Source organism: Triturus cristatus, chromosome 12, assembly GCF_964204655.1.
Source record: "Triturus cristatus chromosome 12, aTriCri1.1, whole genome shotgun sequence".
In the NCBI taxonomy this organism is placed as follows: Eukaryota; Metazoa; Chordata; class Amphibia; order Caudata; family Salamandridae; genus Triturus; species Triturus cristatus.
In genome coordinates this window covers 656,096,832-656,110,504 of record NC_140595.1, presented here as the reverse complement: position 1 = coordinate 656,110,504, position 13,673 = coordinate 656,096,832, and the positions used below count along the sequence as shown (strand labels likewise).

The 13,673-nt window shown below is 41.9% G+C and overlaps 1 protein-coding gene across 1 annotated transcript in view; it reads left to right on the top strand.

The window, feature by feature from the left end:
• Nucleotides 1–13,673, top strand: part of IRF8 (interferon regulatory factor 8) — a 32,818-nt gene that overhangs the window by 14,700 nt on the left and 4,445 nt on the right. The window contains exons 4-8 of the mRNA XM_085639977.1: nt 2,192–2,289; nt 4,051–4,159; nt 6,697–6,744; nt 10,206–10,592; nt 12,203–12,318. Coding sequence (XP_085496103.1) covers nt 2,192–2,289; nt 4,051–4,159; nt 6,697–6,744; nt 10,206–10,592; nt 12,203–12,318 — 758 coding nt within the window. The remainder of the gene's footprint in view (nt 1–2,191; nt 2,290–4,050; nt 4,160–6,696; nt 6,745–10,205; nt 10,593–12,202; nt 12,319–13,673) is intronic.

Here is a 13,673-nt window from a genome sequence, read left to right as displayed (position 1 = left end):
GCCTCAGTTGCAAAGTATATCTTATTTCTCCCCTTTCTTTCCTTTCCTCCTCTTTTCCTATTTAAACCCTAAAATTGTAAACAGTTTTCTACTATGTTTTATGGCATATTTTTTATCTCATATTTTGGTTATTCTCAAATATTGTTGCGATTTTGCCCTATGTTGTATGATGAACATTATGTCAATAAAGCTTATTAAACTTTAAAAAAAAAGATGACTGAGTATTCCTTAGATCAGGGGGCATGCTGCTCCAGAGGGCAGGAGCCAGAACCCGGAATGAGCGACCTCCCAGTTTCTTTCTATTGAATTGTGGGATCACTGGCAGACTTAGCTTTGCCGAGCGAAGTGTTAAGGCAGGAAGATAGATCAGCTGATCGCAAAATTCTCTTTACAATCCCCCTCCTGTGCAGTCGGCTCATTGCTCAGACATTTAGTGGAAACCCATGAGTGAAACATCACGTGATGCCCACTTAGACACATCAGGCCTGTTTTAGGTCCGATGTGCACAATTTTCTTATTTCTTGGCAGTCTTGCAATCACCACAGTGAGAAAGCAGACACATCCAGTGTTTACCTTTCAGGTACCTGGACCCAAGTCACCAAAGTTCCATAGCCGAGACGCAAAACCCTCCTCACAATGAATCAATATTTCGGAGGCCTTGAGTGACAGTGACTTGAGAGGCCAAGGAATAAATGAGCAGAGTTTTAAATACCACCTCTCCCACGCATCCTTTGTACATCATCAGGGAAAACTAAGGCACTATGACAGATGAAGGTAGCACAGCTTGTATTGGTGTTTTCTGTGATGTCGCTCAATGAATGAATGCTCTCTCTTGTGTGTGTACACACACGTGCATCATGTGAGTGAAATAAGTGAAAAAGAACACATGACCCGGTGCCTCACTAAAGCAAAAAAAAAGGAGGAAGAGTGAAGCTTGTGCATAGTGTTTACACACCATATTGCAAAGCTACTTCAAAGGTCCTAGAATTCACTTCCTCTGCTGGCCCCGCCGCTCCCTCAGTCCTCCACTCTTGCAGGGCCCCCTAGCTGATCCCTTATGGTTGTTGTGTTTATATCCGTCTCGGGTAAGGATCTAGTGATCAGGTGAATCATTTCTTGAATCCTTGGCCACTCCCGTCACCCACTGTAACTGTGGGCTGTTGCACGAGAGATGTGACCTAGGGGCTGACTTGTGATCTTGGACCCCGGAGATCTGGGAGTTGGCACTTTTCCAAGTTATTTTTAGCAAATCTCTTTAGATCCTCGTGCCTAAAATTGAAAATATTTGCTGCCCAAATAGCATGTTCCCTTCCCACCCATCTCTGCATCAGAACCTGGTTGCTGTAATCTCGCCTCTACCGAACTTCACACTGCGCTGTAAAATGCAGAGGCAGAACACGTCATGCTCGAAAGGCATCTTCCACAATAGGAATATTCACTCTGATGCTGTTTGCTGCTCCTTGGAGCCAGGCCCATGCTCTGTGTAATGCCAAAAAGCAAGCCCACTCCTGTGGTTCAAAGGAATGGCAAGAGCCATGCCCACTCCAAGCTCATGGTGTGCTCTTGAGCAGCTCCCCAAAACATAGTAGAGGACTATAAATGTTATTATTGTCTTATTTTATTCTTTTTACTAGTGGAACCTAATGCAGTTATTTAATGGCCAGTGTGACGGTAGGTTACTTCTTTAAATTGTAACGCAGTTAGGAGTGTCTGTACCTCTTTCTTTGGTTCTCAGGCGTATACAGCCTTGTAGTGTTCTAGTTTAGATGACACACAGGGCTAGAAAGTATTCCTGAGATAGTCTTCAGCTGTTGTTTAAGGTCATAATTCTTCTATTTCCTCATGCCTAACGTTTTGACTTTGAGGGCCCGGACCAAATTAAGATGTCACGCATACAGTAATAGAAGTAATGCGAAAACATAGTGCTTGAAATGTTTGCTCAAGCCAGTCCTTTCCCCAGTCTCATAAGAGCGAGTGATGAATGTTGGATAAGTGGATGAATGAATGTTCAGCAGTACACGGCCTCTGCGTGACGCTGTTGACCGCACAGACATTACTGGTGGTGCTCTACAACTTTCAGTGTGACCATTACAAGAGTTTTTAAAGTGACTGTTAGAGCCCGGCTGCCCCTCACCTGCCTGTGGTGTTTTCTTCTAGACATATCAATGTTGTTTCTTTCTCTGCCCTTCAGGCAAGAGTATCCCCTCAAGCGGGAGCAGCAGCAGCAGCCTGGGGGAGGTCACGGACATGGACTGTGGGCAGTCTGAGTGTGAAGAGCTCATGAAGGAGGTAAGGGGCTCATTGTTATTTTTGTAAACCTTTTTCCTCGTACTTGTGTTGTTAACTTTTGTGTATTTTGCCACTCTTGATATCAAGAGACGGCTTAATATTTTACCTGGAAATTTCTTGAATATTTTCTCTCATGAAAGACTCAACATTATATTACTATCAAGCAATCTAAGCAACTTTGTGTGAAAAAAAACGCCTTGTAAAGTGAATATTCACTTTGCAGTGAGAAGCCCATGCAGGACATTGTACAGCGAGCCTGGTTTACATGACATGTCCACTACTCCAAGGTGACACCTACTCCACTAATCAAGCAGTTGTGGCCCCTGCTCATACATTATGAGTTACGTGCAGGGTCGAGTTGTTGCCAGTGCTTAATTTGTAAAAACCTAAGTGCCAGGGCCCTCGTCAAGAGGCCATTGGAGCTGGCATCACCCATAGCCCTGCCAGTGCTGCCAAAGACAGCACCAGTACAACTACCAACCATCACGCCCCTACAATTGTGACAATTCAGACGATTTCAGGCGCCCTACGCTATAATAATGGCTTGTGAGGCAGGCATTAGTCATTTTGTAATACATAATGAATTATTAAGCAACTGTTGTTGTGCTAATCTCTAAATTAGACAAACAGCGCCACCATGTGGCAGACTGTCATAGGTGCCGGTGTTGACAATCGAGTGCTGGTGCTGAGCACCCCAAACCACTGGCTCAAATTAAGTACTGAGTTGGCAGTAGGTTTGTGGCCTTCACAGAGGTTGGGCAGCCTGCACCGATATTGGAACCTGACACAAGACTGAATCAATATACTAGTCCCTACTTTGGCCACTCGCTCACTCAGGCTACACTCCACGTGAATTATAAAGTCACAAAAGCACTCAATTGCTTCGGAGCAACGTGGTGTCAACTACTAGAGTTAATAAGGCCAGTTGTCTCACAGAATCCATGACTGTTTACGGGGCTACCATTAAGCACGCTCAGAAGCTTTGAAGGGCTGTGGGCCAGATTTACAATACCTTTTTGCGATTTTCACAAAATCGCATAGTTTATGACGGCAAAAAGGCTTTTTAGATGTACAAAACCCCTTTTAGGAGTCAGATGACTCACCAAAAGGCTTTTGCAATCCTTTCAGAATCACAAATAAGAGTGGGAAGAAAGGGATGTCCCCTTCATACTTACGAATCAGAGAGGGCTGTGTCAATAACTTGTGATTGTAACTGCGATTGCGCATTATTGATGAGTTGCCGACCCCTGAGCTGGATTATTAACTGATTGGCAAAGGCCACTGCCTGATCCATATGATGTTTTCCTAAACAAGAAAACATTTATTTTTTAAAGCAGAAGTGGTCCTTTTAGGTAACACCCACTGCTTTTTTTAAAAAAAAAGTTGCAAACACAAGTTTGGTGGTCTGCTCTTCCTCTACAGAGGCTCATCCCTGTGTTTGTAACAAATCCCTTTGGGGGGGGGGAGGGGTATCAAACAGGAATCTGCCAAATAATATGCAACCTATTAGTACATAGATCACATTTCAGAATTTAAGACAGGTTAAAATATGTTGTGCGGAATTTACGACCACCACTTTGCACCAACTCTGTTAGTACCTCTGGCCCGTCCTTCACCCTACTCAGCAGTCCCAATCTCTGACTCTCAGGCTTTTGGAACCAGTTGTTGATGGTCTTGTTATGCACCAGCAAAACAGTTTTCTAAACGGCGGAAGTTCATCAGTTATTTCTCACTCATCTTACTGTAAACTCTTCTTTTCAGTCGATAGTGGATGAATATCCCACTTTAATCAAGAGGAGTCCCTCCCCGCTGCAGGAGAACTGCTGGAGCCAGCCATCGCATGACTGGTGGATGATGCCACCAAACCCCGGTAAGTAGAAGAACCCTCACCCGAAACAATACTGTGATGCAACTCAATGGGATAATGTATTCTCAAGAGAAATCTGTGTGCAACCTTCAGGTCACAGGTTGAAAGGCTGATGAAACTGACTCAGGGCCTGATTACAAGTGTGATGGATGGGTTACTCCATCACAAATGTGACTGATACCCGCCTGCCGTATTATGACTTCTGTTACATTCAATGGAACATAATGCAACTCGTTATACGGCGGACGGGATATCCATCACGTTCGTGATGGAGTGACCCGTCTACCAAACTCGCAATCAGGCCCTAAGTTTCTAATTCCCACAAGGGCTATTAATTGGACAATCATTGTGGTTTGGTTCTCAATGGTATTTCCTCTCCCACTTTGAACAAAGGTGCACAAAAGCCTCCATTTAGAAGTATAAACTCCTGTTTTCATGAATATAGAATCACAAGTGTACTTGTTCATGCTCAGTATTCCAAAAGTAATAATCCATTTGCAGGGAGCTTTGCGACATGTTATGGCCACCCCATTGCAGTGTTGTCCGCCTTTCTGGGTGAACACATGCAAGATTGAGAGTGGCCAGAGCCTTTCCACCTGGGATATAGTTGTAGACGTACTGCAGCCAAGAGCATCTCTACCCATAGTGGGAAACCGGAGGACAACTCCCAGAACTGGGAGGGGTTGGGATTTCTTCGAGCAGAAAAAAACATAAAAACCTAACAAGCCTATGTGTACTTGAGTGTCGCATTTATGCATGCAAAAATGCTTTCTAATCTGGGTAATTTAGAATTCACAAAGAATTCCAGAAGTTCTCCTGGGAATCTGCAACTATTGCAGCTTTTTAGAATGACCCTGTAAATGTGGATTACTTTCTAAAAAAAGTGTGATGTTTTCTCCAATAATAGGCATAAGGCTCGGGCACACATATTTCAGTTTTTTTTAAGAGTCTGGCCCACAGTAGGGTAAAAGCAACAATTGTCACTAGCAATACTGGAGCAGCACTCATTGTGGTTAAAAAAAACGAAAATTTCTACCACTATCAACAAGACATTCTCTGGCTGACGCATTCCAGAGGCGGATCTCCGTGCTTTATGGGCCTTAATTTATCACAATATTTTAGCATTACTATTTTATTTATATTATTCGGGGTATCACCACCTAGTGGCAAGGAGCACAAGAGCGCTCTAGAAAAAATAATTTTCATTCCAGCAGGAGCCACGCAAGCATGGGGTGCCGTCACTAGAACCGCGCGGCATGTGGGGTCCACCAAGAACGGCTTATGGAAGCCATGAGGCTATAGGAAGTTTAGGGCAATGCAACTGGAGCAGCATAGCAAACATTTTTATTTACAAAAGGTTAATATATATTCAATTTTACAGACTAACAATTTGAACACACAGAGCTGAAGTGATTCGCCCATTTGATCAAGTGTGGAAGCTGAGCCTGGAACCAGAGCGCCAGGTTCTGGTCCAGGGTTGGAGTTCTTCTCCAGACCACGCCCCTCTCTCCCTCAGATCACTTTACGTGCTGGTGCTCACGTGCTCCAAAATAGGAAGTCACGGGGCAAGGCGCGCAGGGTTATTGGCCTGTGATTAGTGTTGATTTATGGAGTTCTCTTCTAGTGCAAGGTTCGTTGAACCTTGAGGACTGCTGTGGGCCAACCGGTGCCGCACCCAAGTAAACAGACTGCCAGCCTTTAACTGGCAGCTAAAGGTGTTGGAATGTGGCTCGTGTACCGCTTTCTAGCAAATTGTATTGCAGGTTGTTTTTTATTTTTGCTTCATAGGTAAGGACAAGTGTTCTGTGCTCAATCAGAGCCATTTTGGATGAATTCAACTTCTATACATAGATTTAAAGAAGGAAGAGAAAGAAGTTTAGGCAGATAATGTTAAATGTTCTCATTCAGAGCTGTTTGACTTAAAAAAAACACGATGCCTTCTGATTGGCTGATAAATTCGATTGCAAGACTAGTGCGTATTGAAATTAGGGTGTAGAAAGGTTTTTTTTCTTCTTTTTTTTTCTGGCAGCCTTTGCGTATTTCTCATGAAACACCAGAACATACATGATGGACATTGCATTCTACAAAAATGCGACTTTTGCGTGAAAAGTGAGACTTTCATTCTGGTTTTTTTTACACAAATGTAATTTGACGAACTTTCTTTTCCCTCACACCTGCTAAATCCCTCGCAGGGAATAGCTATGCAAGGTATGCATTTGGGTACAGAACTCTCAAAAGTTCTAGCTACGACTTGGTTTCATAGTGCTTGTGAGACAAAGACATTCACTTTCAGCTACAACTAACACTCCTGCAAGAAAAAGGCAAAGAAAAAGGCTGAAAATCCATAAACTAAGTGAAGGCCAATAACTAATGGAAACTTCACTCATATCAAAAAACCCTTTGCACTCCTCTAAATCAAGTCTGACATCTGAATTCAGTTCATACATTACAAGGTGCTGTGTTGATGGCGCTAAGCAAGCTGCATAAACATATTCCAGGCTGTAAATTGTACACTAATAATTGTGTTGTTTTTTTAACAGCTGTGCAATCTTTGGACACCTACTCCATGTACGATCCTGTTCACCAAGGTCAGTACAGTAGCAACATTAGGTAATTTGATTCTTGGTAGTGCCCTGTATGATATAATTTTCGATTTGCTAATGAATGAAGTAAGCATTGGTATGACCAGGAGGCCTGGCCTTGATAAACTAATGTGATGGTCGCTGTTTATACTTGGGCGCCACATGCTTGCAAAAAAACATCAAATGTAATTAAAAATGAACAATCTCATGTCATTTTAATAGGACAGTAGCAGTGATTACAAGCATGTAACTATACTTAAAACAGGAACGGAAACACATAATACGGTAAAATGTAATTATTACTGGTGCACATTAAAGGTACTGTTGGCTTTCAATTACTGTAACCCGAAGACATCATTTATACACAAAAGGATGACAAAAAATGATTAAAATGGAAAGAAAAAACATTGGCAAAGTACATTTTTGGCCAAACAGCCCAGGCACTTAAGTGCTCATCTTTGCAAGTGGTTGTACATATATGATGAGGATAAAATTCAGTCACTCACAGCGGGTGAAGGGAGATGACACCACTGCCCGATGCTGTATGCTCTAGTGGGCGAAAACAAAACCTGAATGAAAGTTGAAAAGACCTATGGATTAAGAAGGCTGAGCCCCAGCTCCTTTACTTATGGATATGTGTATGACATTTGTATTTCTGGTTTTTGTATTACATGAGGTCAACAAAACAATTAAATTTGCCCCTCAGGCCAGACCCATACATTCTGTGGTTGTCATTGCAGCGCACCTCAAAAAATCTAGGCCTGAGTAGAAACTAACATAGAATGATGCAAGCACGAGAGAGGAACAACATACTGGATTTTCACCTTGTTTTGTTTTTCAAAATGGGGAGATAAACATTTTAAAGTATTTAAATGAAAACTAAAAATTTGACTAGCAATGACAGCTGTTTTAGGATCCGCCTCTGTTCGCTGTCTTTTCTATATCCTGTGAGGCCTCTTTCAACTTCGTGGAAACACAGGAAATAGAAGTGCCTGTGAAATGTTTATTAAAAATGTTGCCAAGTTTTTATGTATGAATAATGCCAACCGAGGTGTGACTGCTCTAGGTAAATAGATCGAACTCTGTTAACTTTCATCTGCTCTCTTATAAATATGCTTTTCTTCTCATTAGTACAGAATATGTATCCACACTATCGAATGCACAAATACTTATCATTTTTATTCTATTTTTTAAACCAATTTTTTTTATTTTGAGTGTTAGTATCGCTAATGCCTTGATAACTTGATTAATTGTTTTTTGTAAAAAAAAAAAAAAGAAAATTGTATGTGTGTGATTCCTTAGGGGGTAGACCTATACCTATTGCTTTGAGTATATGTAAGATAATTGTGATGCTCTACTTAAATAATGCAATGAAACTGTGTTAAAGGGATAATATTGTTGCAATATTGTAAAGTAATATCAGTGATCTGTACATATATAATGGCGGTTTACAAAACCCCTTTTTGTTGATACTTTTATGTGATGAATTGTCGACATTGTTTTTAAGAGATTTTATTGGAGAACAAAAATTAACCTTTTTAAATAAAAGGATAGATATCTTTACAATTAACAGACTGTAGTGTACAATTAGGAGTGTGTAAGACTATTGAGGAATATGGTGTAGATGGGAAAAGATTGATGGTAATAATATATACATACGACACAAGAGGGGCATTTTTCTTGTTGTGAAGTATCGATAATGCCCCACCGTTTGATTTCCCTTCATTGTCCTGAAAGATGTGTTACTTAGATTTTTTTAAATGTTTCTGTAAAACACTGAGCTTTATTTTCATAAATCCCCATAGCCTTACCTCGAGGTTTTTTTTGTACAGTAATACTAGCAGGCCACGATTTGTTTTCACAGCAGAGATGTGTCAATAGGTTGCAGTTTTGTCTCGATAGACTACAGTGAGGTTTTAGAAGTCCACAGCGATGCTTCAGTGGTCACAATGTTGTTACTGTGCATGTGGTAATGTTTATAGACCTGCACAAAACCTGCAGTGATGCCACAGTAGCCCACAGTGGTTCCACAACATATAACAGGGATGCCACACAATACCTTGCAGTTGTTTAATAATTGCCTACACTTGCGGTGATGTCACATGTGACTGCAATGATGTCATCGTTTCCCACAGTGAGGTCACAATTGCCCAAAGCGATGTCACAATATCCCTCAGCAATGCCACATTTCACAGATTTTCTTTTCAGTTTTGGTTATCTGCCCTTCATGTGCCAAGAGAACCTTACGTTTATGGTGCTGTATGAAATAAATGATAAGATGTCTCAATGGACCATTTTATTCCATAACAGTCTACATTGAGTTCCCAATCACTTGCAGTGATGTCTAAGTAAGGCAAATTGATCTCACAGTAGCCCGCGGCTATGTCACAGAAAGCTATATTGATTTCCTAGTAGCCTGCTGTGATGCCTCAATAAGGCCGGTTGATGTCACAATAGCCTGATGTAATGACACAACACGCTGCTTTGCTGTCACAATAGTCTGCAGTGACTTCAAAGTTATCCACAGTTACATCACTGTTGTTTACCGTCATTTTACGAGATGCCGAACAGTGGTCATTGATTTCAGAATACGCCACAGTGAAGTCACAAAATAAAATGTACTAAAAAGCTGATAACGTTGATAACACGAAAGCCCGCTGTGATTTTACAGTAGCCTATTGTGAGATCACAAGCCTCAGTGATGTCACAATAGAGTGCGGTGATATCACAAGAATACAAATTGATGCCTTCATATACTGATATACTGCAGTGATTTTTCAACGCCTCCTCGCCCGCCCCCAGTGATATCATAATTGCACCTAGTGATTGCACAAGACCCAGCAGTCCACAGTCATTTCAGAATAATCCATAGTGATATCATAAGCGGACATTTAATATGATGGAACTTTATTCAAATGGAGGCCACTGCAGCACACAGTGATTCTTCAGTTGCCTTGAGGTGTGTCGTTGACGCTGCACTAGCGTCCAGTCATGTCACGGAGAACCACACTTATGTCCCAAAAGAATGCAGTGATGTCATAATTATTTCAAGGGTCTCCAACGATTTGACAAGATCCCCAACAGCCCACTGTTGTTTGATTATTGCCAGCAGTGACGACACAAGTTGTGCCCCCCACTCCCGATTTCCTTGAAGTCATTCCCTCTCATATAGGATTTTACGATTTCTACTATCAACAAGAAAAGAACACGGGTTCTATATTGAACTGATGATAATGATTGAGATCGCACCCATAAGAAGGGCATGTTGTGTTTGTTTGCAACATGAATATGCATGAATTATGAATGCACAGGTATCAATCAATTAATCAATCAGGATTTATAAAGCGCGGCTAATCACCTGATATGCAAAAGAAGCCTTGATACTGAATATTAGCTATGCATGCCTAAATATGCCTCACATTATGCAAACACACCTGCTATAAATGTTGTGCTATTTCGTTCTCTAGGCTTTTCGCTGATGGGCATCAGTTTTTATTACGTGGGGAAGCTGGTAGGCTGCACCACGACATCTCACCCCAATGGCTGCCGCATCGCTCTTAACCACTCGCCATTGACCATGGACAAGCCCTACGTGCCAGATAGTATGGAGAACATCCGATTCCCGCCTGAGGACATCATCCAGAGCGAGCGTCAGAAGCAGGTCACCCGGAAGTTGTTCGGGCACCTGGAGCGGGGCGTCCTGCTGCACTGCAACCGGCAGGGCATCTTCATCAAGAGGCTGTGCCAGGGACGCGTGTTCTGGAGCGGGAACTGCACGCTTAACAAGGACAGGCCTGCCAAACTGGACAGGGACGAGGTTGTGAAAATATTTGACACCAATCAGTTCTTCAGAGGTATGTACACTGCTGATTAACATCAAATAACTTTATTGAACATTATTGAGAGCTTACAGTTTGGGAGTGTGTAAAGAAGCTATGTAGACCCTGAGTAATTGTGATAGAGGACTGTCTTTGTTTTGGCTGCATTCTAAAACCACAACTGGCCCCACAATCGGTTACTTTTGTATGCAGATGTGTGGAACCACCAAGAGGCTTATCATTAAATAGGATCTGCTGGGGCAATTAATATATCAATTTTTCCAGCCCCACCTCACCTCAAATGACTAACCAGGAACTATTACTGTTAAAAATAATGAATAAAGCCTGGGTAGAATTTACTGAGCTCTGAAGCGAGCAGGAAGTGTTGCCTCTCTCTGGCCATAGTCCTGCTCGGGTCCACCTCCTTTACCCTGAATGACCCTGGAATAGATCGAGGATGACGCTTATGATGTCACGGAGGTGTCCAAACCTATCGGTGGCATTATCAGAGGGCATCTTTGATCTGCTCTGAAAACTGTCAGTATATTGACTGAGTCACCTCCAAAGCAAACATGCTTTGTGGAGGTGTGCGCTATCAGCTCATTTTTAAAATAAGAGCATGCAGTAACAGTAGCAGTAATTATAATAACTTTGTTATTAGATAGTGTTGTTACCACAGCTGTGTCAGAGGAGCAGGCGTGGTAGGTTTTTCACTTACCCAACTCACTGGCAGTTGTTTTATTGGCATCAGAATGGTGACAGGCTAAATTGGCCCTTTTGGGACAGACTATTCCATTTGTGATATGGGTTATATTAAAAAAGCTATCATATGACAATTTCCTCATTATATAAACGCAACCTTTCCATAATTATTTGGTAGAAACACTTGCATATGTGCCTACAAAATTAATTCATGAAATACACACTCCCCCCTCTTCCATGCCACCTTCTGAAAAATGCACCAGACCTTTCTTTCTGAAGAACACACACACACAGTTTGAATTTTTCGTCGGTGGCTGCATTCCTCTTCGTTTATGGCCTGCTGTTAGTATTTCTCATTGTTTTGGTTTTGACTCTGTTTTCTCTGTGTATGGCCACCCCTGATTGTAAGGCCATGGCTGCTGATGTGTGTTTAGAGCAGGCCTCTCTCATGACCATCTTCCAGGTTTCTATGGGCCTGGTTCTGCTCTCTGCTGACTCCCTTGCACATCACCCTGGGGGAGACCATGGCTCTGGTGCCATAGATAAATATAGCACGCCAGAGGCACACAAACTCTTAGTACCTGTTGAAGGATGCTTGTGCTTTTTGGTAAGTGCTTGATTAGATAGTGTAGAATGCCTTAGTGCAACTTCTAAGCACATTCCTTTCACATTTGTGAAAAAGTAGAAGAGGAAGACATCAATTTGCCCAAAATCATATCGTTTTAGTACAAATGTTTAAATTGAGACATTAATACATATAATACACGACTACCAATTGTATACAAGCGCCTTCAGTACCAGCTAGGTTGCAGTTTGTGTTACATCCAGTATGATGATTTTTGTGCACACAGAGCAGCGACCTTGTTGATTGTTGTGTCAGGCCCTTGTGTAGCATGGTACAGCTGCGGGCACAGTTTCATTTATCTTCCTCGTTGTCTCTGCAGAGCTCCAGGCCTACTACAGCAGCCAGGGTCGGTTTCCAGAGAGCAGAGTCACCCTGTGCTTTGGGGAAGAGTTCCCAGATGCAACACCCTTGCGGTATAAGTTAATCATTGTTCAGGTAAGAGTGACACAGGAGCGTGCACACACATGTGGGTGCACACTACCAACCACAAGCAGGCAGTGTGCACATATGTGCACACACACAAGCACACGCGTCCATAATACATTATATGCCCATAATACATGAATAAGTCATTATTAAGTTCTCTCACTTTGTATTGCATTCACAACTGTAAATGTCGAGGTTAACTAGTGACCACTGTGCTCAGCTCTTAGTTATTAAAGGTGGGTGAAGTTGCAAAGATTTTTCTCTCTCGTATAATTCCTGTGATTACTACAATTAATTAGAGCACAAACCCTCTGCATGTGCATTTTATCAAATCAAAATCGGGACTTTTATGCCTGTTACTTTTTTTTAAAAGAAAAAATATTGCTAACTTCAGTCTGTTTTCAAAGTGGCAAAGAAAACTATTTTAAAGTTAACTTGTGAGAATTTGTCATATCCATCGACAGAATCAAATAGCACCTGAGGATGTAGTGTCAGTTTGTGTATAAAAACGTGTGGGCATCCGCACATACAAAGCTAGAAACTCTTGTGCTGGGTTTGTGTCACAAACGTGACGCAAACCCAATCCAATGTGTTGTGTTGGGATTACTTTCCGACCCGAATCCTGATTTGCTTTGCGAAGTTGCCTAAAGTAACTCCGAGTAGTACTACACGCTATTTAGCAGTACTTTGCATCAAGGGGGCTTTGCATGGGGGTACCTGGGCGTGCACATTCAATCATGCATAGGTTGTGATGCAAATCCCTATCTACTAATATTAGAAGGCAGGGATTTGCACCAGAACATTAAATTACACCTCCTTGAAGCAGGAATAAACTTTTAGAAAAGCTTTCTTTTCTCAAAACTCCTCAAACTTTACATATATGCTGACATGCAAAGTTGGAAAAGTATTAACACATAGTTTGTGTACAAGGGTCCAGTAAAACTACAGAAGCCAGGCTTCTTGAACCTTGGTGCAAGTGTGTCGACACTGGGGCATAGCAGCCTAAACTAAGCCGTTACTAGGGGAGGGAAAACAGCGCTATATCTTCGTAGATATGACACTGTTTTGTCTTTCTCAACGACACAGTGCTGCCCCTATGTTTGCTGAGTTGCACTGTGCCAACAATTAATAAATCTGTCCCTCTGTGTCCTATATGTAGGCCAATAAATGGAATTTGTGCCCTCCCCAAAATCAGCGCTGGACGGAGTGTGGCTCACATGCAACCACCGGCTCAAATTAAGCACTGAATACCAGTAACTTGGCCTTCTTGATTGTTTGCACTTAATTATTAGATGCATAAATCATGCTTTAGCTGTCATCCAGAATGCTTGTACATAATATAAATAGATCAGGTTTCTGGTAAC